Source organism: Engystomops pustulosus, chromosome 4 (genome assembly GCF_040894005.1).
Source record: "Engystomops pustulosus chromosome 4, aEngPut4.maternal, whole genome shotgun sequence".
NCBI classification, from domain to species: Eukaryota; Metazoa; Chordata; class Amphibia; order Anura; family Leptodactylidae; genus Engystomops; species Engystomops pustulosus.
In genome coordinates, this window is record NC_092414.1 from 150180273 (window position 1) to 150208227 (window position 27955).

At 38.2% G+C, this 27955-nt stretch overlaps 1 protein-coding gene across 1 annotated transcript in view; it reads left to right on the plus strand.

The window, feature by feature from the left end:
- Positions 1 to 27955, plus strand: part of THSD4 (thrombospondin type 1 domain containing 4) — a 450024-nt gene that overhangs the window by 145968 nt on the left and 276101 nt on the right. The window contains exon 6 of the mRNA XM_072148083.1: positions 3062 to 3164. Coding sequence (XP_072004184.1) covers positions 3062 to 3164 — 103 coding nt within the window. The remainder of the gene's footprint in view (positions 1 to 3061; positions 3165 to 27955) is intronic.

The following is a 27955-nucleotide window of genomic DNA, read 5'->3' on the forward strand; positions in this document are numbered from 1 at the left end:
TTTAAATTTGGATAATGTTTAGAGTATAGAATATCCATCTCCCAATACTGGAACCAAACAGCTGATTCGAGGAACATGTGCAGTCTGACATTATGGAGGACCTTGTATGCAAGAGTTTAGAAGGAAGAAGGGGTGACACAGAAGGAATAGCTTGTACAAGGGAAAAAATGTTTCTGCATGTACCAGTCTTCAGCAGCCATCTTATATAAAGATTCCAAGGTGAATACGACTGCAGAGAAGCCTGTAGATTGGTATCGAGTACTTGTAGGATATCATAGACAGGAGGAGTACACAGGGTTGGTTAATGAGAAGAGAGCTGATGTTCATGTAGTTAGGGAATTTGATGGAGTTCCTTGAAAATGGGTGTTAAAAACATGTTTAAAGCTTTGATAGTTTGGTATTAGTCTGATATTCCAGGGTAGGGCATGCCAGATAATTGGTGCAGCTTGGAAGAGGTCCTGGAGACATGAGTGAAAGGTCCAAATTAAAGAAGTAAATATTCTTAGCAGGCAGATCGATGAGCACGGTTTGAATGTAAGACTGAGATGAGGAAAGAGAGGTAGGGCGGTACAGCATTGTACACAGCTTTGTAGATGTGTGTGATAAGTTTTAACTGTATTTGGAAAGAGTTGGCAAACAGTGCAGTGACTGGTGCAGAGTGGAAGCAACCATGTTACATCTGGACTGAAAGCCTGGCTTCTGCATTAAGAATAGATTCCAGGGGAAATCTAAATTTTTCTAAAGCTTTGTGTCCTTTAAAAATCCTTTTTTTGGGTATTGGTGATTTTGATTTGGGGTATGTAACAATATTAATAAATATTTTTTTGATAGTGCCATCATATTCTGCCGTGCTTTACACATGATGGGGTACATATACACACAAAATAAGACATTACAAACTATTACAATAAATTAATAGATTATGTCCAAATTCAACCTGAAACCTTGAATCCTTGTTATTCTCCTTCCAAGCAACAAATTGCTATTGCATTGTAAAATGTGCAATCTGACTATTCTCTTCCCAGTTGTGTACTTTAGGCTCTTTATAAAATATCTATGCAAAAAATATATCTTGGAGATGTTTTATAAGCTCATAGTTAGGTGTGTACATAGGTTACCATAGTACTAAATTATATACACATCACATGTGTGGGGATCCAGGTGGTTCCCTGGTTCATTTACAAGCTGTGTGATGCAATACATGAAAAGTTTGCCAAATTCTTAGCTATTATGGGAATTATTGTTTCTCTTCTTCTCCAAATCCCCCTTTTATTGTACAGCAGTTATCACCACTATAATGGAAGCTGGGAAGACAATACCAGTAATTATTTGTTGTTTTTAAAAAAACCCTTCCTTAAATTAATACAATGTGCTTCAGTGAATTATTACAGAGGGAAATATGCTGCGATTATCATTTCTTACCCATAAAAGCAATGAAAAGATGGACACCCTGAAAAGGTGTTTTAGGGTACTTTTTTTTTTATTTTTGAGCCCAAACTAAATTAAATATAATTCCTTACAAACATAATTTTATTCTATTTATAGTTTAGAAACCACTTTCATAAAAGCATTTCACCAATGTTATGGCACAGTTTTTTAAGGCATGTGGATCAATTATAATATCTTAAAGATTTCTATGGGACAAATCTGGACTCCATCTAACACCAATAGATTGGTTCCTGCTGGTGCCTAAAAAATGTGATCCAAGATAACTTCACAGCAATGCTTCAATGTTCCCCTAGCAGAAAACTACACTTCATAGTATCATAATATATAAGGCTGGAAAAAGACACAAGTCCATCAAGTCCAAGCTTTAAGAATTAAATAAATGTTTTATCCCCATAACCTGTGATATTTTTGCTCTCCAGAAAGGCATCCAGGCCTCTCTTGAACATGTACATAGAGTCCGCAATTACAACCTCCTGCGGCAGAGAGTTCCATAGTCTCACTGCTCTTACAGTAAAGAACTTTTGTCTATGTTGATGGTAGAATCGCCTCTCCTCTAGGTGTAGAGGATGTGCCCTTGTCCTGATCACTTAGGACACATTAGAAGGGGTCATTAAAAGTCATCAGCATTTGAAGGCCAAAATCATAGAAAAAGAGCTGTCATGGAAAGATCTGTATCTCCTCCATGTTCCCAACACACTTCTAGTTTTGGCTACACAAGTATAACACACGGCCTGCTATGGAGCCCTGTCTCTCCAAGTTAAGCCCTTGTATCCACAGGAAATAAACATAGAGACTTCTTATAGAATGACACCAAGCAGAGATCTAGAAAACCATGAAGAATTAGTACATAATGTATATTAGAAAATTGGATATCTTTTCACTACACAAACAATATCAATTCTTCGCTGAAGTGGACAACCCCATTAACAATTTTCACTGTTTTTGTTAGTTATAGAATATGTCTATCATTATGCCATATCTGCATTATTCTTTTTAGCGAACCTTTGTATAATGGCTGTATTTTTATGGGACAAATATGAAATCTGGACTCAATCTAACACCAATTTAACCAGTGATTGGTTCCTGCCGGTGCCTACAAGAAAAATTGATCCCAGATAACTTCACAGCAATGCCCCACTGGCAGAAAATGACATTTAAGATACCTTAAAATGGCCATTATAAGTCACCAGTATTTGAAGGCCAAAACCAGAAGTAGAACCTGCATCTCTTCCATGTACTGGAAACACTCCTGGTTTTGGCTGCACAAACACACAGCTCTGGTTGCTCTCTGTGATAGGCTAACGTCTAGAATTATGACATACCTGCATTTTTTTTAACCTTTTGTATAATGGATCTAATACAAATGTTCTATAAGTGAACATCCTTTTCCTTTCTACACAAAAATGGTAGAATTTCAATGCCTTTCATCAATTTCTTGTGGAACACACAAATATGGCAAAAAAAATTGATGTATAAATAAGGTTTGCATAGTAACAAACTGTGGATGTGAATATTATGTCACTGTTTAATTATTTAGGGGTATACAAAGTCCTTACAGAAACAGTCACTGACTCTGCATTATAAACTCATGTCTGGTTGTTTGTTTTCACAGCTGTGCCCTGGTAACAACAGAGGCACAAGAGAAGTGCAGTGTGCATCCTACAACAACAAGCCGTTTATGGGCCGATTGTATGAATGGGAACCGTTTTCAGAAGGTGACATCATTCAAATTATTTTTGTTGTTATTACTGTAATTGTTTACATCAAATCCATCAATCAGGTTTCTTTGTTTTCTTTTCTCAGATTTATTTATGTGTCAGAATCCAGAATTAAAATTAAGGAACCCCTTTCGTTCCAATTTAAAGTGTAATTGGGCCTTGCTTTATTAATTCTCTTTATTTTACAAATAAAATACACATAAAAAATTGTAAATACACTGGGAAACTGTAGCTTGATGGTGTTCCCTGCAAAACTATTCAGTTCACTAAAACTAAAAAGATTGTGTAATGTGTTCAAAAGATTTTGCTCCTTACCGATCCTGGATTTTTTAAAGATCTAAAAAATTAATAGTTATTATAAAACACCTTAATGATATGTTCATAAATGGTTTCTTGGAAGGGATTTTGGAGTATTTTTAGCTTAAAATTCTCCATAGAAAAACTATACTACACCAATAGAGTTTTGGAGGTTAATGTGTGAGGCCAATCACTATCACCGCCTACAAAACATAACACTGAATTTACACAGAATTAATATACATGAAAACACAATAGTTGAAACAAATAATTTTATTGTGTAAATAGAATTCCCATTATAGATTTAAAATGACAGATAACACAGGAGCAACAAATAGACAAAAGATGCACATTGTCCGGGTGTAAACATAATAAGTGCTGAGTGCAATTGGGACCTGATTCAGTCCAAAATAGATACTGACTTCAGCTAAAAACCTCTAGTTAGAGCAAGGTACCCAGTTAACAGACCTCCTATAGTTCATAGGGATGACAGTTAATATTGCAATAGTACCACAACATCTATAAGGGGCCTGTTATCTGGGTACCTTGCTCTAACTAGAGTTTTTTTGCTGAAGTCAGTATCTATTTGGGACTGAATCCCAAAGTTTATTGTGACATAATTCAATTATAATATTCTCCAAGAAAAAAAAAATCTATTTAAAATCTAAGTCAGCTTCCCCTGTCTACTAATCATATTTGTATCTACAATGTATTAGAAGGAAATCGGACATTTAAAGTATATCCAAGTTTAAAGATGACATTGTTTTATATCTTATATAATCATATTTTAATGATGCTCTTCTTGGCCAACAATTGTCTTATTGTCTAAGGAAATCTCATTTCTTGTACCCTTAGGGACTTGAGAGGTCATTTATATCCATCTGATTCATTCTCTCTTTAATCCAGTCCAAAGTTTAATATCATGCTTCAGACAAACATAAGATTTTCTAATGAAACATAGTGTACTTGCAATATTGTATGAAGCTCAGCTAAGCCAGTTTAGCACTATTAAAGCTATAATCTGTGTAGAATTAATTTTACCTATATCTGGCAGGTGTACAATATAAATTGTCTTTTAGGTTATCAAGTGGCTTTTAGATGCAGACATATTCATGTATATTATCCCTGAAAGTTATATGGTTAAGGTTTAATTCACAGCTTCGACAGAATTAACATTTTATGCTTTTTGAATTAAAGGGGTACTGGCCCTTTAATCAATCTGCTGTTATCCTCCGCGCAAAGTAAACACAGGACAGACGGTCCTGCACCTGCCTGGGAAGGTCATGTAATCATCACTATGTCTGGCTGTAGTCGGTTGGTTGAAGTGCCTTCAGTATGGCCGGTGTATGATGAGATGTCATCTCAGGGAGGTAATGTGCAGTGATGGCAGTTCCACATCAACTCTGCTATGGTAACAGAGCAAAGCAGTTTGTTATATCATCACTGGGAGCAGAGCAGAAGAGGGAGGAGGAGTTACTGAGAATTAACCCCTCCCAACGGGTCCCGGTGCCGACGGGTCCTGGTGCATGGAGAGGGTTCGCGGGCCGAGCCCTCTCCATAGCCGGTAAGTCTTTGCTGCATATTGCAGCAAAGGCTTACCGGTAACACCCGCGATCAGAGCTAGCATCGATCGCGGGTGTTGTCATGTCGATCGCCGCTATGTTGCCGCGTATTGCCGCGTGACGGGAGCGGCGATCCATTGCCATGACAGCTTTGGGTCTCACGAAGGCCCGAAACTGTCTCGTTTTGACCCATTCATTACCATGTGCTAATTGCACATTAATATGATGGGATCGATCAGAAAAACTAGGGTTAAAGTACCCCAGGGAGTCTGAAAAATAGTAAAATTAAAAAAGTTAAAAAAAAAATATTATAAAAAAACCTAAAAATTCTAATCACCCCCCTTTCCCTAGAACTAATATAAATATTAATAAACAGTAAAAATCATAAACACATTAGGTATCGCCGCATCCAAAAATGCCTGATCTATCAAAATATAATAACGTTTTTTTCACTGCGTTTAACCCCGTAGCGGAAAATAGCGCCCAAATTCAAAAATGGAACTTTTTTCCCATTTTGAAAAATATAAAAAAATTAATAAAAAGTGATCAAAAGGTCGTACAGTCCTAAAAATGATAGCAATGAAAACGCCATCTAAACTCTAAATTACACCACACACAGCTCTGTACACCAAAGTATAAAAAAGTTATTGGCGCCAGAAGATAACAAAATCCCCCCCAAAAAATTTGTACAGGAGGTTTTAATTTTTGTAAATGTATGAAAACATTATAAAACCTATAAAAATTTGGTATCCCCGTAATCGTACCAACCCAGAGAATAAAGTAGACATGTAATTTGCAGCGCACAGTTAAAGCTGTAATATCCAAGGCCACAAGAAAACGTTGCAAATGTGTTTTCTCACCATTTTCACTGCATTTGGAAATTTTTATCGCTTCCCAGTACACAGCAGGGAATATTCAATGCTGTCATATGAAGTGCAAAAAATAAGCCAACAAATAAGCCATCACAGAGCTCTTTATGTGGAAAGATAAAAAAGTTATAGATTTTTGAAGGTGGTGAGTGAAAAATAAAAAAAAAGTGAAAAAACTAAAAAAGGCCAAGTCGTTAAGGGATTAAAGGATCATGGGACTTGTAGTTTTCTGTGGCAGCCATATGGCACCAACTTTAGAAAGCACATAACATTTTGTAAAACCCTAAATCAAACAATTTAAGCTCCATTTTGTGACTAATGACATTGAGTTTTGATATATTCATTTATTTATAGCATTATGGGTTTTTGTATCCAACGTTCATGCTCCCGGAATACCCCTTTAATTATGTTGCAAGAAGAACCTAGATTAGTAATACTGCACCATGTCCATGTATAGTCAAGTAAAAGGGGGCAAACAACTTGTTCAGTGATGTGTTACAAATATACTTTACCTGCCTTTACCTATTTTTCGTGTACCTGTAATTTGAAATAATTTCAGAAAACATAGGTTTTTTAAAACAATTGCGAAAATTTAGTCAATTGAAAATTTATCTATGCTTTAAGGAAACATGACCAAAACAAAGATCAAATTTAAAGGGAACATGTCACCTACTTATCCCTCTTAACTCCAAAGGGCTCCAAAGTCACCTTTTGCCAAAGAGGATTTCTATATATCATGGGTTCTATAGGAGCAAGAATCACGTTGTGGTTCTGGTATCAGATTATTTTTCAAACAGCAGCAGGCTTGTGGTTCTGTGATCTGATGGCACTGGAGGAAGGAGAACCATAAATATATGGCAGCTCTGTAAACTGTCACATTAAAAGCTGAAGTATATTTACGTGATGTGGTTGTAAAGGGGTTAATAGAAGTCTAGGAGAATACCTAGAAGGCAAATCTGATCTGCAACAATTACATTTGTTCTATACCTTATTTTCTTGTTTGTACACAGCATTATCTTGTATTGTATACACCAACTAGAGTTGGACCTTGTTTCTCATGAGCTGTACTGGGTCTAATTTTAGTGTTATAAATAAGTGAATCTGATGTAAAGGTTATTTTTGACGATTTATTTTGCATGACAGGTCCAGAAAACTTCTTGGATGCTGCTTGCTCATTTAAGTGTTAAGTTATTCCCTCATCACTTGATCCATATGTACAAAGGCCATTGCATTTTTTTTTAACTTCCACCATAAATGTGATAAACAACCCCTGGACGTGAATCTCTGATGCACACTTTGAGACAGGAAGTGATACTCTTTTTTTTATTCAATGCAAGGATGTACATAAACCCAGAGGGACGTTCACAAAGAAGTTTTGCCTGTGAGCCATAAAATTTGATACTACTTTAGGGCTTAGCTCTACAAATAAGAAAAAAATATGTTGTTCGTGAAATCAATTTAAATATTTTCTTTCTTTGCATGACTGCTTATGACTTTTTGGCTTACACCTGCATTTTGGCATATAACATATCTTTTCACACCTGCATTGTGCTGCTTTATATTGAGACATCTAATTTACTATTTATGTAAATATGACTTTATACTCTTTATAAATTAACAATATAAATATAAACATTTCTCAATAAATTAACAATATAAATATAAACATTTTCAATATGTCTAATAGAATGTATATTGGCACAAGTGAATCTATTCTACTTTCTATTACAATCTTAAAACCATGTTAAAAACATAAAAACGTAAAAATATGCAAAACATGAGCAAGTAGTGAGAAATTCTTCGACTGAGTTCACACTCTGTTCAATGTGCGTATTATAAGTGGATCTCGAACATTAGACAATTAAAATGAAAGTCATTCAAGCTACTGATGACGAGATGGAGCCCCAAAACGCGTATAGCCAAGCTGATAGCTGATGTCCCAGCGTTAAAACTTTGGATTTGACGGTCGCAAAATTAAAACTTTCAAAAGTTGCAAAGTAGCTCCCAGATGGAGAAGCAACCGTCGTCTGCTATGGATTAATGGTTACGGCAGCTGCCCTTTGATACGACCTCAGTTGTGCAAGACATGCTAGATGTCCTAAGCAAGTCAGTGGAACACATGATACTTTTTATCCTGTCCTCCATAGACTACTGCAGAGACTTTCATTGAGGCTTACAGGACGATCCAATGCGAAAAGTCAGCATCAACAGGGTAGCTAATGGGGACTTGCATTACCCCATTTGTGACTTAGTTTCTTTCAATTGCAAAGAAGAGTCCTTTATGACATAATCATCTATATAAATAAAAATCATTGTCTGAGAATTTTTTTTTAAGCTTAAGAGGGAGTTACAGAGTAAAGCAATAGTTTGCAGATGATACAGCTTTTTAGAGTACCTAAAATGTTCTTTATTGTAAAATATTACAGGCTTAGGTAAGCTGGAAACATGGTCAAGTAGTTGGTGGATGAATTGTAAAATAATGTACTCAGGCGGCAACAATTGTAATTCTACATGTACAGTAAATTGTGTAGAACGAGTGACTACATAACAAGAGAATGACTTGGATATTCTGGTTTACAAGTACGTAAGCTACACTACACTACTCAATTTCAGGCTGCAATTTAGATGTTAGGGTGTATAAGAACAGATGCAAATCCTGCAATCTTAGATAATGTTGACCCTTTATAAATCCCTTGTAAGACATTGAATACGGGATCAAGTTTTAGGTCCACATAGCAAAAATGACAGAGAGGGTTCAAACACATGCAACCCAATTTCTGCGTCGTACAGAGGGTCTCTCTAGTAAGGAAAAGCTAGAAAGATTGGATTGTTGTGCTTGGAAAATATGTCTTTTGGTGATCTGATCTACCTATACAAATAGGTGGTCACTACAAGAAGGCAATTCAGACATCTATGTATAAAATGATTTTTCTATAGAGTAAAAATATGGAATGCACTACCCCATGGAGCATCAATGGCAAAACTGTGGAAACATTTTAAAAAAATGGCTATACAGTATGTCCTAAGGTCTTCAAACTCATCCAAGAATGAATATTAGTCAGTTCCGTTGGAGCTGTTTGCTCCAGGTCATGGGAGTTGGCTTCTGGAGGGGATTATTTTGACACATTATTATTTTCGATAATTTGTGTCATTCTTATAGAGTGTTTGCCTTTCTCTTAATCAACAGATTTTTCAAACTTCCTATGTAATTATGTGACAATTGCATACAAATTACAAATAATATTTTTGGAGAAATGCTTCAACACTAATTCCTGTGTTTTTTTTTTTTATTGGGTGCATATCAACCAGCCCTTAGATATACAATGATACACAACAAGTTACACTTTTTTATTTAATAAAAGAAGGCGAAAATGCAGAAATAGCAAGTAAAATATTCAGGACACCCTTACTGCTTCGATAGGAATTAGCTACTAGGGCGCTACTATTCAAATGTCGTTAACTAATAAATCATCAGCAAGTGTGACCACCAAAATAAAAACTGAAGGTTTGGCATTTTCCTGATCTTGTGCATCTGGGGTTGTGTTTACGCAAGAAAGACATCAACAATGTTATCAGAGAAACAATTGTTGCTGGCCATCAATCTGAAGTCCATTATTCTGCAGTGAGAAAAATGTATAGGAGTAGACACCACATCAAATTCAACCCAATGTCAGACAATGCAATGCGGTACAATAGTAAATAGATGGCTTGTTTGGAAGGGTTGCCAGGAAAAAGTGTCTTCTTCCTAAAACTAACATAGCACAAATATAAGGACTTCAAGCTAATCTACAACACAATATTGGAAAAAGGAAAAAAATTAAGATGTTGCAATGGCCTGGTCAAAGTCCAGACTGCAACCCAATTGGAATTGGAACTGACTTTACAAAAACTGTGTATAAATAAATGCCTACAAGCCTCAATATGCTGAAGTAACATTGTAAAGAAGAGTGGGTTGAAATTCTTGATGTTAAAGACTAATAAATGATAACTAAAAATTACAACAGAAGATGATGACGTCAATTTATGGTTTGTAAAGCTATTTCTACAAGCTATTGATTCTGGGGGAGCTCTTATTTTTTCACACGTGTTTTTTTCCTGTTTATGTTAAATAATAAATTACATAATTTTTAAAACCTTTTCTGCAAAATTGCAGTGTTCCAGATTATAATAAAAGAAGTTCCTAGAAGTCCTAAGGAGCATATGAGTAGGATTAGGCTACCATCAGTCAATATAAAAAAATATTTTGAACTTTTGCTGCTAGATAATACTTTTAAATGCAATTTTAAGGTTTATACATTGATGTAAACTTAAAATTGTCTTATGTCGCAGCTGCATTATGTAACTAATCTTGCAGTGATTTTCCCTACATCCTGTATTTAAATCCTATGTAATCCATTTATTTTCAGTTTCTAAGCTGAACTGAGGTTTGTTTTTAGGACCTCCAGCTTGTTAATTTTTTGGTGGCTTGCCCCCTGATAAATGTTTCATTTACATCATTCATATGGTACAACAAATTTAAATGCAGCCCTTGTCTTTAAATTGGGTTAAGTAAAAATGTATCATATAATTTTGGAAATCTATTAATACTGGTGTTTTCAAAGTCTTAATATGCCCCCACCCCACGGTGCTCTGGATCCTGGCTCTGCCTCTTAGTAGTTTCGAAAGCAATCTCCACCAGGTAAGATCAGGTCTGGTCAAATACAGGGGGTCAAATGTGCCTGTCTGTACACTGCCCACCCCATTAAGTCAAAAGTCTTAATTCCAATCTGAAATTCCAACAAATCAGAAAGGGGGCATGTGTATAGAAGGCATAGTAGATTCCCCAATGTATTTATTAATTCATGCGTATTATAGGTGGATTTACTAAGACTGTTGTATTGAATGCCATACTTAATTTGCCCTCGCCAGCGCAGTGAACTGTCTTCCAGGTTGAATTTTGGTGAAGATTCTTGGTCAATCATATTAAGTAATAATAGTGGCAACATAAGCAGTGGCTTAGCTTATTATTTAAATCGATGTAAGGGCTAGCTCTCACATCCGATTTTGCCACAGACTTTATGTTGGGATCATCCATCTCCTGTTAATTTTAATGGGAAGCTGTTGCTAAAAAGTAGTTAAAGGAAATCTTGCTCAAAATGAAGCATTGATAAACCAGGGGCACTTACTCATAGATCCAGGCACTGTGACCGTGGTAATCTTCTTATCTTTATTATCCATGGCCTCCTTCCTTCTAAAATTAACTTTTAACATTTTGCTACTTAGCCAGAAGTGCTCTGGTGGGTGTTTCCAGGGCCCCATAGTGCTGCAACATCACAGGCTGCTACAATGAGCCTAACATGTCTCACCTGCTCTCTTCCTTATCCCTCTACCTGTGTAATAAACCAGCAGTAAATTAATGGGGAGACCTGCTCTGCTCAGTGTAACAACCAGTGAATAGACATCACTAAGGGGCTCTGGAAGCCCTTCATGCTTATTAGCATAATTGTAAAAGGGCATGCATAATAAATATAAGAAATATACCACAATCATGGTACCAGGCTCCCCAGATTTATAATGATTGATTATGATGGAAGATTTTCTTTAAATCACATGGGGGGGGGGGTATTAAATCACATGGGGGGGGGGGTATTTATTTTATTATCAAAGTATTCTCAAAAGCCTGTCCTTTCACTTTGCAAGATATATCAGATGTAACAGTCGGGCAGCTGTGCCGGTGGACAATTCTACACCCGGGTCACCCCACGGCTTATACATCTGTGATATCCTGTCTTCCACTTCATTTACTTATTTACGTATATAAACATGCACTTTTCATTCAACCTTTATTGCAATTTTTGGAAATTATGTTTGTGCTCTGTATTTGTACATGTATTCTTTATTAACGGTAGGCATCTATATGTCCTTGATGGTTTTTACTCTTCACCCTCCCTTTCTTTTTTCTTTTATCTATATATTTATCTTATCGGTAATAATTTAGCAATCTCCATTCAGCATAGACGGTGTGTATATATATATATATATATATATATATATATATATATATATATATATATATATATAGTTTTTACACTTTCAATGTATTTTGGTATTTATTATATTATAGGGGTTGGTAATGTCTTCATAGATTATATAGATTACAGCATTGTTTGACATGTACCAACCATGGCCCCCAAACGAAGCGATTCATGCGAAAAGTGTGTCGGATCGGCGCACACTGCCTGAGGTCGATAACTGTTCTCCTATGGTTTGGTACCCTTTACTCCTATGAGAGTGCCTTGTTTGTTGGTATATTTTCCCTATGTGGGACTCAACTGGGGATTCTAGTAACTGTTCTATAGCCTATCATAGCTTCTACTCCATTGATTAATTGTTCTCTATACGTAGGACAATCATAGGATTATTACTACATGTATACCAGGGCAGTGTGTGCTGTTTAATCTGTGTGTAGCTCCAAATATGTTTGTCATTTTTATATTTGATATTATGTTTACACAAAAAAGATGATTTGTATATACTTTGTTTTGTGATATCTGCTTACCTTGTATAAAGGTTTTTTTGGTGTTCTACATGGGGGTGTTTGTATCTAGCCCAGCTTGTTCATCCCAACATCCCAATGTTATTATTGTATGTTATTATGTCATTCTCATGTATAGAATGAAATATTTCAAGAGGCCAGGTTAACTATTTATAACTTTTTTAAGGCTTTGAAGCTTACTTGTGCTGCTCACATATATTTATGTGCATGTGCTGCATGACATATCTTATGGGCAGTGGGACTGAAACATATAAGTGCGCTCATTCCGGAGCCATACCCTTGGCTGTTTCAGCACACCTGCGTAGGGCACATAAATGCTCCTTACTTCCCTTACGTGTTTGCCCTGTGAAAGCCATAAGTGTATGGTAAAATGTATGGTGGCCTGGAACTGCTGATTTTTATATTTGTTTCAGTGTTTCCTTGTATTTAATAAAGTATCCATTTTCTCGATTTATGATTGAAGTGTTTGTTTCTATGGCTGTATTGTTTATCTGTTTTTTCTGACATATGCCTTGTTTTGTAGCCAAAACAGCACCCTATTTGTATCGATGAACTGGTGCTCACCCATCTGTTTTTTTCCTGGTGCAGAACTGCACTATAATCTGTACTTGTTAAGGCCCAGAGGCAGGTCAGGAACATCGTTCCGGCTGCTTTGCTGCCTAGCATACTCCCATTCACATCCTTCAACCACACTTGGCATGGAGGTGGTGTAAGGGGGGAAAGAATTCCTTGTGGTGTGCTATGAATTGTGAATATTTCAAGCCCTGATAACCGCCCCCCCCCCCCCCCGGATATTTTGCCCCAAATCTAGTTGTTTTAGAATATGAAAAATCAATTATTAAAAATCAAAGAGCCACTTAGTAATGCCAGAGCATTTCTTTTGAGCTTGAAACTTGAATGTACACATGTAAATAAGTGAATAATGTATCCTTACTTTGCTCCTTTTTTAAGTAGCCTTGTACCAAAATGGTAGGCAGTTAATAAAAGCCATGAGTGGACTTCAAGGCAGCTGTAATAAAAGTGATTTAATGATGTAGGCATTGTTCAGCATCTTAAAGAGTGCTTTCTTGTAAAATATTTTAGTTTCCTAAAATGAATGCTTTCTATCTTTATGATTTCCGGATGGATTTGTCTGTGCCATGGAAAGATAATTTAAGAATAACAGGTTATCCATTGACCATAATATATCACATTAACTGCATTATATAGTATTCAAGAAACATTACACAGCCTTTGTGATCAATGTGAAACAAATTTTACAAAGTGAAAATGGAACTCTAAGCTGTAGCTATCTTTTTTCCAAGTTTTTACGTATGATTCAGGCAAAAACGTTATAGTTTGTTCTGCACAAGCCTCATCATTCAATTATTTTAAGAGGCTCAGTCATCTTAATGTATTCCCTTATATATATATTTGTACCTATAACCTTAATGTGCGGCCCTTTATATAGTAAATGTAAACAAATAAATGGGAAATAGGCTGTTTGCTTAAAAGGTTAAAGGTACAATTTCCCATTAATTTGTTTACATTTACTACTTCCTACCTATTTTATGAAAGAAAATGTTAAATATTTTTTTTGTAATAACTCACACCTGTACATTTGTTTATCCTCAGTGTACAGAGCTGTTATTTTGGGAACTGTATGAGTCGTTAATTACATTTTACTGTGGAATTAATGGTGCTTTATAAATAAAAATGGCAAAAAAATTTGGCCATTTGTTTATATTCTGGCTTTCATAAAATGGGTTAACATATATATATATTTAATTAAGCATCAAAACAAAAAACTATCCAGTAACATTGTAGCGAAACTTGAGCCTTTGGACCCAAGCTAGCAAAATAGCATGAGAGAAAACATTCATTAACGGTTTTCTTGAAAAATCTTATCTTTAAACTTTCTTTGGGAATCAAATTAATCTATTAAAACATTCACCAAATGTAGGTCATAATTATATCTGCTAACAGACGCAATTCAAATGCTACACCCGTTCTTCACCCCTTACCAATGTGTGACATATTAGTACGCCACACGTCGGCTGCGGGTGTATGGAGAGGGCATACAGGCTGAGCCCTCTCCATAACTGGTAAGTCTTTGCTGCATATTTCCGGTTGCTAGTGGCACATTGTAATAAATGATCAGTAATGATCAGTAAAATACTGTAGTATGGCAGTATTTGGTCGCATCTATCATGCGACCTAATTTAAATCACCTCATTTCCCTAGAACTGATATAAAAATAAATAAACAGTAAAAATCATGAACATGTTAGAGATCGCCATGACCCAAAATGTCCGACCTATCCAAATATAATAAGAGTTATTCTTGGCATTTAGTACCGTAATAGAGAATAGCGCCTACAAGTCCTAAATCTCAACAATGTACCCAAAGGCCCCCTAACTAACCACATATGGAAAACTGGAAGATTAGATAGACCGGGGGTCCAAACAAGAAGGACAACAGTTAATAAAAAATTAATGTTAAAAGTGAAAATCCAAATTATGAGCCAGAGTCAATATTAATTTTAAAATGACAATAGATATAAGGACCTGGAATTGGAAGGTGAGGATTAAAGGCTGGAATTTGAAGAAAAAAAACCTACATACATTTGTTATTCACATAATCACATAGATCCATAAAATATCATATTCGTTCACCCACCCAATGGTCACTGTGATGAACATACAGGTATAAGGGAGATTGACTGACCAGATATTGTCCTGTTCATCTAGCCACCCAAATCCCTCACCTCCTCCCAGCCTCAGCTTAATGGCCTAATTGACCTAGGTTGTTTACGATCACTCCAGGAGGTGTAGCTTCAAAGACGTCTGCAGTCAGATCGTCTCCATGCACCCCCCCCCCCCCAAGTCTCGAACAAAGAATCATAAAAACTCTCAAACCACCAGGTTAAATAGGGACAGTTATGGAGTTATGGTCCATCTCACCAGAAGAACAAATACATTTTTGGATTGGTGATTTCCGGTGATCACGGTGCTATGAATTCTGGGACTGTAGAACACTTGGTTCTAGAGATATCAATATCTCTGGATAGGACATTAACAAATGGGTCAGGTTTGGTATCAATGCAATCCAGGTATTCACCCGCATCCAATGATACCAGAACCATGACCCTACGACTTCCCCTTGGGAAACTATGGCTTATCCAGGGCTCTGGTTGCATTACCAGGTAGGAGGGACCCATGACCCCTCCTGCAGGTGGGCAGAGGTGTGACTCCACCTGATATAAGCAGGCACCTCAAAGGCGGCATTGTCTTTTGTCTGGGAACCATTTTAACATCAAGAGCTGAGAAGGATTTTAGGGTGTGGACTAACAGGTTGTGAATAATAGTTGTCAATAATAGTTGTTCAATAAAACAAAAAACAGTCACACACAAAGGTAACTAAGTTTCTGAACTGCTGTTACTTGTAGTGCTACCTTGTATTTTGTACTCTATGTAACTGTATATATCCCAACTGTATGTATTGTTTGTCTAGCGTGCCCTTAAGGCAATTAAATATAAAATCTAATCTATGTTGCTCTTTTATCTCGATCCACAAATTCCCATGTCCGAGTCTCGCTTATATACATGCTACCGGGTTGGTTCATCACCCTTTATAATCCCGTTATGGATCAGGTTCATATTAAAGGAGAACTGCTGGCAGATCCTTGAGTTCAGGGCTGGGATTTATTGTTATGGAAAAATAGTAAAAAACACACAGTCTGCTCACCGAATGTTATATGTGGATGTGTCCTCCGTGCTGAAGATCCTCTCCTGGACCGGAGAATCTGGCTGTATGCTACTTTTTGGACTTGGATCCAGCTACAGGAATTCAGATATCAATGCTTGAAAGTTGAAAACTCCATGTCTTTATTAACGGACCTTGGTCACAAATACAAAAAACTTTTCCTGGCGTAACAGTTTAAAATATATATACATCAGCTATTTATACATACATTTATTGTTATGCCATATCCGGAAGTTGTGTGGACAACTTTAAATCACTTCCATTCGTTCTGGGAGTGTCTATAAAAGGATAACTAAGTGTGTACTCTTCAGGGGTCTGGAACGTCGCGGTTTCCTTCACATTGGTGGCAAGCGGTGTGGGATCAAGATAATAGTGTATGTAAGTGTGTGAGCCATACTCTCAGACACTAAAGATTGCCAACAGCAGCGTTTATGTTGGGATCTTAAGATCAACTTAGCACTAGACACAGACAGAGTGCAATTACAGTAAGGTGTGAAGTACATCAAGTTGCAGTTCTTTGTTAGTTACCAACAGTGAGAATGGCCAGTAGGAACAAAGGCAGGAAGAATACTGCCACAGCTGTGGACATTACTGAGTACGATGCAGTACTGCAGATGGACCAGGAGGAGGTGGGAGGCGCTATTGTTCAAGGCGAGGGGGAGCTCTGCCCACACTCTCCAAGTCCCACATTGGACCGCCCACTGCCTGCCCACCCACATGGTCTGATGGGCTTGGCGGCCATCTTGCAAGCTGCCTCGACCAAGGGGGAGCAAGCCCAACTGGATCATGAACACCAGTTGCAGATGATCCAGCTACGACAGTCTGCTCCTGATAGTCCAGTGCTGCTGGAGAAACAAAGTTGCGGACTGAGGACCTTCCCCTGCTAGATAAAGGTACTGACTTGGACACTTTTTTACTGGCTTTTGAAAAAACTTGTCAACAGTACCATGTGCCTGCGGACCAATGGGTTCGGTACCTTACCCCTTGTCTTAGAGAGAAGGCTAGGAAATATTTGACTATTTGTCTGGTGAGACCACCCTGGCCTATGAGAAGTTCAAGCTGGCTCTGGTCTGTCTGTACAACCTGACCCCTGAGACCTACCAGAAGAAGCTCCAGAGTTTGCAGAGGGAGTCTGCTGACAGCTGGACTGACCACTTGAGGGCTGTTCTCTGACCAGTGGACCAGTGGACCTCCGGACTGAGACTTACCACCTTCCAGCAGCTGAATGAGCAAATCGCCATCAAGCAGTTTGTGTGGAATTGCCTGAAGGAATTACAGCAACACATTCGTGACCGGAAAACCAAAGAGGCTTTGAAAACAGCTGGCCTGGCAGATGAATACAGCAACAATCAGACTCTGGACGTCAGGAGACCTGCTGGCTGGAGAGGGGGTAAGACAAACACCATCTCTACCAAGGAGACCATCCCTGCTACCCCTGCTGGCCCAAGGCGGCATCTTTCCATCCTTTCCTCTTCATGCTGGTTGGTGAACCCCACGTATGCCATCTGTGTAAGCAGCCGGGACACTTCAAAGCCATTTGTCCCCAGGGAGTGGCCTGTCAGCCTCCGGACATCTGTTGTTCTTTGACACTCCTAGTGTAGGGAGAGGGGCTAACAGCTTTTGGGGGAAAAGCTTGCAGGGGAGGACGGGAAAATACCAGGACTAGTGAAACTTCCACGTAAGTTTCACTCTGTGCAGCTCTGTGTAGAGCTTACGGTGAACTGGACTGTCTCAGGACAGAGCCTGTCCGTCTGCCTTGGCGACTGGGTCAGAGGTGGAGAGGAAGTGGACGCTACCTGCAGTCACAGCAACCATCGCTGCTGGGATGCATGGTCGGAGCATTGTAGCCCCTCGGGTGCTCGCCGACTCACTCCCTTCTAATCAAGTGGCTGCCATCTCACCAGAAGAACAAATACATTTTTGGATTGGTGATATTCTGGTGACCACGGTGCTATGAATTCTGGGACCCTAGAACACCCGGTTCCAGAGATATCAATTTCTCTGGATAGGTTTGGTATCAATGCGATCCAGTGATTCACCTGGATCCAATGATACCATGACCCTATGACTTCCCATTGGGTACCTATGGCTTCTCCAGGGCTCTGGTTGTACTACCAGGTAGGAGGATCCCATGACCTCTCCTGGAGGTGGGCAGAGGTGTGACTCTGCCTGATATAAGCAGGCACTTCTAAGGTGGCATTGTCTTTTGTCTGGGAACCATTTTAACATCAAGAGCAGAGAAGGATCTTAGGGTGTGGAGTTGTGGACTATCAGGTTCCATTAGAGACACACAAAGGTAACTAACTTGCTGAACTGCTGTTACTTGTAGTGCTACCTTGTATTTTGTACTCTGTGTAACTGTATATATCCCAACGGTATATATTGTTTTGCCTAGTGTGCCCTTAAGGCAATTAAATATAAAATTAAATTTGTGTTGCTCTTTTATCTCGTTCCATGAATCCCCATGTCCGAGTCGCATTTATATACTGTACATGCTACCGGGTTGGTTCATCACCCTTTATAAACCCATTACAGACCGGGCTTATATAAAAGGAGAACAGATCCTTGCTGGCAGATCCTTGAGTTCAGGGCTGGGATTTATTGTTGTGCCATGTCTGGAAGTTGTGTGGACAACTTTAAATCACTTCCTGCGTCTCTCAGAACCCATGCATTCTGGGAATGTCCATTAAAGGGTAACTAATTGACCTTGCGTACTCTTCAGGGGTCGGGAACGCCGCTGTTTAATTCACAGTCACTAAGGGGTTACTGTCTATAGAGCATTGTCAGGTTGCAGGGGTAGTGGACCACACGGACGATGATGTTAGATGTTAGATAATTTTAGTGGTACCCCTTTTCTCTTTCTTTCTTTTTTTTTTCTTTCTCTTCGTCCAGCGGATCAGTGGGGGGGGGGAGGGGTAGGGGATATGAAATAGTCTGTGTATATTGTTGTAAACATTGCTATAGGTATCAAATATGGAATGAAAATCTTTGTATTCTTGTGCACGATTAAGTGTGCAACTTTTTTATATTTTATATTTGTACAATAAACGCTTTATAAAGGAAAAAAAATACTAATAAATATGGTATTTAGTAAAAAAAAAAAAAAAAAAAAAGAAAAGGGGGTTACTGTCTATAGAGCATTGTCAGGTTCCAGGGGTAGTGAACCCACTGGACCACCACGGACGATGATGTAAGCTGACACCTGGGAATGAAATTTTAGTGGTACCCGGTTTTCACCAGAGCCCACCGCAAAGTGGGTTGGTCTTGCTGTGGCGTGGTACCACCAGGTCGTTCCACAGGTGCGACTTTGTTCGCTGTGGATGCCAAGGTGAGGTACAGAGACGTTGAGCAGAATTGTATACGGGGACAGGCAGGAGGTCAGGATGGGCAGCACGGGATTGAAGTCGGGATGTAGCAATAGGTCAAGGCAGGCAGCAGAGGAGCATAGTCAGGAACGGAACCGAGGTCACAATGGGAAATCACAATAACAGTGCAGGGCGTGAGACAAAGCTTTCTCTAAGGCACTAGGCATAAAGATCCGGCAGGGGACACAGGAAGGGGCTTGGAATTTATCAGGGCCCTTTAAACCACCACTGGAGCTGGGAGAGATGAGCAAGCAGGAACCAGAGTCACCAGGAGGAACACGGGTGCGCCTGCGACCCATAATATGGGCCGCATTGGCGCCCGTGACAGCATTGTATGCTGTATGGAATGGGAGAGAAAAACCTTGGCCTTAATTTGACAGTTTTAAGATTAATAATTTATCACATTTCTGTTGCAGTATGTGATGTATTTTTGGACATTTACTTTAGATACTATTTAAAGAATTAAAGGTCTTTGTATATAATTTTCTTTAAATGGCTTTGTAAGTCTGCTATGGATTATAGTTATTTATGCTTCAGGAGTGGAAACCGTTTTTTCTTTAGCTTTATAAACACATATTGGCAATGAGTGGTTTATCTCAAATTACATTTAGTTTCTATCATATTCACTTCCATCATATTTTATTAGTAGGAACTTTTTTTTACTCTGTAAAGCAAACAAATTTTGTGTGGTTTCCAATTCCAATGGATTTTTTGTCTATAATTCTTCAACATTTTTTGTTGGCTGTGTAATCTAGAAAAAATTATGCTGCTTCTTAATACCAAAACTGTAAATTACATGATTATTTTGAAACATAAAGCAGATTGATGGGAGAGTCCTTTTAAAATGCTAAATTGAGATCGCTAAGAAAAAATGGAATCATTCAGAATTATCTTAAATTATAATTACTTGAGCTAAACAGTTGAAAATGGAGGAATCAGATTACAAATGTCAATTTGCGAGAAATCCCACTTTTCTTCAAACCTACTTATTTTCCTAGTTCTGTCGAGATGTACAGCATGTTGGAATGATTATCTATACAGCTTAAAATGGGCAGTACAAGCATTAATTTTTAAAGGGGATGTGCTTTATATGCAGGTGGACTATGTAAAAACCATTAACTAATTATACCCCCCTCCTCCGGTGCTCCTGTTCAGCCATGTTGTGGCCCATCAGTGCCGGGACTCTGTTTGTGTATGGAGGCCGCTCTGCCTTCCCGACCACAGCCGCATACCCACTACAGCCTGAAACACCCGCACGGAATGTAAATTAAATGCATGCAAGTTAATGTAAACAAAATGCCTTCCGATTGCTATTAGTTTTTGGTTTCTATTATGCTCTAATATTGGAAGAGTAGAATACAAAAAAGAGTCGGAGATGTGAACTGAAGTTGTATATTGAGCTTTACAGGCTGTTTTTTAAATTCTGTCAGTTCTCTTTTTTTTTCTTAGAGCAAAATAATCGAACTGAAGCATTAAGTACATTTTTATCAAATATACTATTCAACTTATCCGTGAAGTAAGTAAACACAATATCATGGGACACATTCCTGCGATGCTAATGTTTAGTGTTTAGATATGATAAGATCTACAGTATTAGTCAGCAAGAGTTTATTCTTGTATATACTTTTCTGGCTATAGTATAAGATACCACATCATCGACAGCCTAATATGACTTTATGTATAGTTAGTTGTGGAAGAGAACATCAAAGTTCAGGAAAGTATACAGTATTGGATCAGGATAAATGAAATATCTGTGTACAGAAACACATTAAACAAGCCAAAATCAAGATTGGAGACTAATTACTGATGATGTGCTTGAAGGGTATTGTAGAACATCCAACAGTGAGAGTGAGTGTAGGTGTCTACTAAATATTTGGAATGTTCTCTTAATAAGGACCTGATTATGAAACTTACCAGGGGCAACATCTGCGTGGAGTTCTAGTTGACAAATGTTTCCATAAGTTTTTTCCTCTACTTCTAATGCAATTTCATTCCATTTTTTACTGTTCTGCTTGTGAGAATTTGAAAACGTCTTCTACTTTGTCATGAGTCAGTATATTGTATATCTCCACATTTTCTTGTATAATTAATGATTACACAAATGTACAATTGTGGATTTATGAAGAGCTGTTCCATCGTGATGTTACCTCTGCCCAACATGTCACAACAGATATATTTCAAGCTTCTGGCTGGAGCAGAATTGCACTGTATCCATCTGACACCTTTATTCTTTGGATCGGTATGATTGCTGGGATACATCATTTACAGGTTTTAGTAGATTTAAAAATATTTTTCAAAGTGTTGTTTAGGACATTTGGACACTATTTTCTGTTAGAGTTCTTGGCTGGAAATATTGGGGCAAATTTATCAAGCTGTCTGAAAGTCAGAATATCCCTAGTTACCCATGGCAACCAATCACAGCTTCCCTTTAATATATTCATGAGCACTGGTAAAATGAAAGCTGAGCTGTAATTGGTTGCCAAGGGCAACTAGAAATATTCGGACTTTCAGACAGCTTGATAAATCTGCCTGATTCTATTTTATATCTTGCCAGAACGGGCATTTTAAGATGTGGTGATACCTAACATCTTTATGCTTTTTAATGTTTATCTTTATATGCGTTCTAGGAAAAGGGGAATGATTTAAACTTTAACTTTTTTTCAATACAATATATATAACATACAGTTCAGTTTGTAAAGTTGAAAAAGACACATGTCCATAAAGCTCAACCAAGGAAGGGAAGAGGAGGGGATTTAAGGGAAAAAAAAATCATTATTATAACATAACCGTCAATGTTATTTAGATGTAAAAAGGCATCTAGACCCTTCTTGAAGTTCTCTGCTGTCCCTGCTGTGACCAGCGCCTGAGGCAGTCTATTCCACAGATTTACAGTTCTCATATTAAAAAAGCCCTGTCGCTTCTGGTGATTAAACCTTGTTTTCTCTAGACAGAGACAGTGCCCCCTTGTCTTTTGATTTAATCTGGACCAATTTTCCACCATATATTTTGTATGAACCATTCATATATTTATATAAATTAATCATGTCCCCTCTTAGTCGTCTCTTTTCTAGGTTAAATAAATCTAGTTGTTTTAATCTATCCTCCTTCCTTAAAGGGGTTTTCCCACAATAGAAAATTCTCACATTTTAATCCCCTAGTGATGTTAACACAATAAAGATCATTTTAACCCCTTACTTTACAATTCTACTCAGTTTTATTGCTGTTTTAGCTCCTATGACTCTCTAAACTGCTCAGTGCAAAATCCCAGGGTGTGGGTGGGGCCACTCTAAGCAGACACATTATAATCCATCTAGTTCTGTCGGGTGACAATGTGGTTAGATTATCAGGGTACAGGTGTATATGCACTTTCATCTGGTTTCTGACATTGTACTAGTATCTGACACATAGAAAGAGATGAGACAGATCAGAGATGCATAAGATTACACAGTGGCTGATAGATTTTTAAACTGTTACACTGTGAGATCTGCTACATCTCACAGATATGTGCATGCCTCCCCCTTCCCCCGGATCACTTATTTCCTTGTAGTTTGCAGCCTCTCTCCTCTCACGATCTCCTGGCAGGCAGGGATCAGTGTGTGTCTCTGAGGTCCGTGCAGGGGGCGTGGCTACAGGCACACAGCAGAAAGACTCATCTCATCTGCATGCTCTCACACAGAAATACAAGATGGTGGCCACCCGACCCTAAGTCAGAAGTTACAGGGACGTGTAGAGACAGGTTGGACGTATATCTGTGAAATGCTGCATTGTTATTAATAACAGTGAATTAGAGAATGTGTTATTTTGTTATCCTGAGTACATATTAGAAACTTGTCTTTGTGGGAATACCCCTTTAACCGAGACCCTCAATACCCCTTATCGTTTTTTTGTGGCTCTTCGTTCTAACCTCTCCAGCTCCAGCTCCAGCTCCATTTTTTTTTTTTTTCCATTTTTTCTTTACTATTATTTCGGCATTCTAGGGTACTTTAATTCTGGAGGGCCTGATCACTCATACAACATACTGCAATACTCTTGTATACAGTATTGCAGTACATAGTAATGTTACTGCTGATCTCTAATAGCCTGCCATAACTAATTAAACTGAGGCAGATAGGTGTCTCACAAGCTTTGTTTTAGATGTCAAATATAGCACCAAATTGTAACAAAAGGTTTTATTTTCAAAAATGTTTAACCCCTTAGTGCTCTGCGCTGTACCTGTACTGCGTTGAGTCCCGCAAATAGCGCTCCTCGCAGTACAGCTGCGCAGAGACGATGCCGGTTCAGCTTTGCACAGAAGCCGAACCGGCATCGGGGGGCGCGGGATGTCAGCGATAAACTACCGCTGACATCCCCGGCTAACACCGGTGGTCGGAGTGTGCTCCGATCGCGGGTGTTTAACCCGTTAAATGCCGCGGTCAACGCGACCGCGGCATTTAACCTGCCTTCCGGGGGTCCCTCCCCCACGATTGGCGCCCCTGTGCCGTTTTCGGGGGCGCCGATCACTGCTATGGCATCTCTGGGGTCCGATCGGGACCCCAGAGATGCCTGAAGGCAGTGCCTTTAAGATGGCGTCTGTGTTGTCATCTTAAAGGCACAGTGTCAGCCTATGCATGTGCATAGGCTGACACTGCTAATTCCTGCAATACATAAGTATTGCAGAGTATTATCATGAACAAGCAATCAGATGATGGTGGATAAAGTAAAAAATTAAAAAAAAAATGTTTTTCAATAAAAAATAACATTATAAAATCACTAAAAATGCCCATAAGCCCCAAAACATATAAAGAGCCAACACTAAATAACTATTGAACCCGTACGATGAACGCCGTAAAAAAAACTTTTAAAACCCGCCAAAAATTATGATTTTTACCTATTGAATCCCACTAAAAATGATCAACAAAACATATGTACTCCAGAATGATACTGTTGCAAAGTACAACATGTCCCGCAAAAAACTATCAACCAGCTCTGTAGCCAAAAATGTAACAATGTTATGCCACTTGGAAGACGGCGATGCAAAAAAGATAGATTTCCCCCCACATTAGGGTTTTATTTGGCAAATTTAGTACAACATAAGAAAAAATATTCATGTCTGGTATCCCCGTAATCGTATAGACCCATAGAATAAAGATAACAGGATTATTAGGCTATAGGGTGAACACAAAAAAAAAAGTAAAAAATCCAGTACAGAATTGATGCTTTTCTACTTGTGACCTCAAAAAAAGTTCCTAAATTTTCAACAATAGGTGATACCGACCTCAAAATGGTAACACTGGAAAAAGCATCTCATCCCGCAAAAAAAATGCCATCACACGGCCCCAATAACGAAAAAGCGAAAATTTTATAGCCTTCAAAAGGGGCCAATGAGGAAACTAAAATCCTGGCAGCTGCAGGGTGCTCCTTCCCTTCTGCACCTCGCTGAGCCCCCATAAAACAAGTAACGGCCACATGTGCAGGGTCTCTGCACTCGGGATAAATTTCATAACAAATTGTATGGTGGGTTTTCTCTTTTAATCTTTTGGAAATGTGTAAATTTTAGGGCTAAATGAACGTATAACCGTCAATATTTGACCATTCTAGATTTCACCTCCATTTTGATTCAATTACTATGAAGATCTCAAGAGGTTAACAATCCTCGTAAAAGCTGTTTCTGATACCTTGAGGGGTGCAGATTTGAAAATGGGTTGATTATATAAGGGGGGTTTTAATGCTAAATATGTAAAATTTAATTTCAAACAGTATTTATCCCCAAAATAGTCAATTCTGAAAATATGGAAAATCGATATTCGATGTGTAAGCCGCGTGACGTCAAAATAAAGTATCCAGACATTTCAAAAATTATGAAAATGTAAAGAAGACAAATGGGAAATGTTATTCAGCAACTTATTTAGGTGGTAAATCTATCTGCCTGAAAACGTGGTGATTTCTAATTTCAAAATGGCAAATTTTTCTAAAAAATCATATTTTTTTCTTTTTTTTGTAAATAAACACAAAACTTATCAGTCAAAATTTACCACTAAAATGAAGTACAATATGTGGGGAAAAAACAATCTTAGAATCGTTTAGATAAGTAACAGTGTTCAAAAGTTAGAACCATATAAAGAGACGCAGGTCAGAATCCAAAAAATGGGACTGAGCCTTAAGCTACAAAATGGCTGCGTCCTTAAGGGGTTAAACAGAACAGCATTATGTTAGTCAAAAGTGTCTACAGCTTCTTGTCTCTGGATAATAATTTAGCCATATCTAGTCTAGTTCTATGCTGCCTAAAATTAATACACAATTAATCTCCCCTTAAAGACATTAAACACATTTATGTTAAGGCAGAAGGCTATCTCATTCCCTTAAACAACTGATGGCTGCTTATTGCTTATGCATGCTAATTATATGTATTTGAAAGAGGTTATAAACTATTGTGTGGACCAAGCCACCAGCATTATTCACTGCTATGTATGTGACATTGTTATGCAGTCATACATTATTATCTCTTTGGCAAGAGAAACCCTTGGACGAAAAATAGTTGTGTAGCAAAGCAAACTTTAATCTTACTGGGTTTTTTTGTACAGACTGTCTGGTGTCCATAAGATGCATAAATAACATTTATAAAAGATAATACAATTGCCACAATTTGGCTGAATTTACATAAGGTAGTGGAATAGTCATAATAAGAGAGGATGGGTATAAATGCTTTAGTAAATTCCTTAAATCTTTCCAGGATTTGTTAGAATAACAAACATTCAAAGTTCTGTCTTTTTAATGTGAACTTTAGACCTTCTCCAGAAACAGAGGAGTTTAAAGCCCAGCTCTGAACTGTTTGCATGTGTTCCGGCTTTACCCCGTAGTTCAAGACTGAAAACTTGTGGGGATATGGTATTTAGTAACAAGTCATGGATACTTTCCAGATTGTAGCAAGTACTGCATTTTTTTTATAAGAGTTTGCAAAATTGCTATACTATTTTTCAATTTATCAGTGTAAGTAAACAGAGAGAACAGTTTACCAGAGCATCTGCTTAGGTCCCATTGGAAGAAAATTAAGATGTTGACGAAGAAAACTCTAAATTACTTGCACAGAGTAACAACATGGAAGGGATCTTTTTTACTTTTATTTATATCAATCATTTTTAGAAGAACTATAATAGTACAGTATATTAGAATTTTCCTACCCAGTTTTTCACAAGAGCTCGCCGCAAAGCGGGTTGGACTTGTTGGGACATGGTCCCATCAGGTCGTTCCACAGGTGCTACTTTGTCCACGGCGGTAGCCAAGGCGAGGTACACAGATGGTAAGCAGAATCGTAGTCGGGGACAAGCAGGATGTCAGGTCGGGCAGCACGGAATCAGAGTCGGGGACAAAGCAACAGTTCAGGGCAGGTTCAAAGTCAAATACGGAACCGAGGTCACAACTGGAAAACTCACTAAGAACACAGGGCATCGGGGAACAAGCTTTTTTAATGACACTAGGCACGAAGATCCAGCAGGGTGTGCAGGGAGAGGCTGGATTATAAAGGATTCTGGGAAGTGGCTAGTGCCAATTAACGGTGTGCTGGTCCTTTAAATCTTTTGAAGCCAGCATGCGCACCCTGGGAGTTGGGGACGCATGGCCACCGGTACGGAGGCAGGCATGAGGACGGGTGAGTATGAATTGATGGGCGCTGGGTCACACAGAGGGGCATGGGTGAACATTATTTGACATTAATATTTTACATTATATAAAAATAGTAACAAAGTGCAGCAGTATTCAACTGAATGTTGTAGGGTTGTATATCAGTCTGTTATTTCATAAATAACTTAGCCTAATTCATACAGAATGAAGAAATCCATTCAGTGAATTAGAACCATCCCCACACTAGGCTTAGCGGATCAATGTTTGGGTGTTTATTAACAGCACTGTGTGAAACAGATTATATTAAATTAAGCCATTAGATGTGTCTTTCTTAAAGGGTGGGGGTGTTATGTTTTCACATTTCTTCACAACATCCTTAACATGTAAAGAATTCTGGTTTGGGGTCTACATAGATATTGAAGCCTGTACTGGTGTTGAGCAATTTTAGGATTTAATGCCGACATCTGGAGTCACTTTTCTCTGTGATGCAATGTTCTGACTGGATGTTAGTGGTTTTATCACTGTCGTGTTCATTTAATTAAATACATTTTTGCTGGCAGGGAGCTCCATGTGTTGAAGTGAGCTACCGTATATCTCCAAATTATTTAGATTTCTTTTGCAAGTGATCATGTCATTGAGTAAAATGTGTAATAATTGGCTTTGCATTCTTTACAGCCTGTTGTCCACAAGTGAGTTTGGTTCAACAAACTTGTTCAATGTACGTTGTCACTAAATTGGTTGACGGCTATTTCTCCCATTTACTCCTTAATAATGCAAACACAATTCTGTTTTTGGTATATTCATAGTAGGGAGAGGGGTG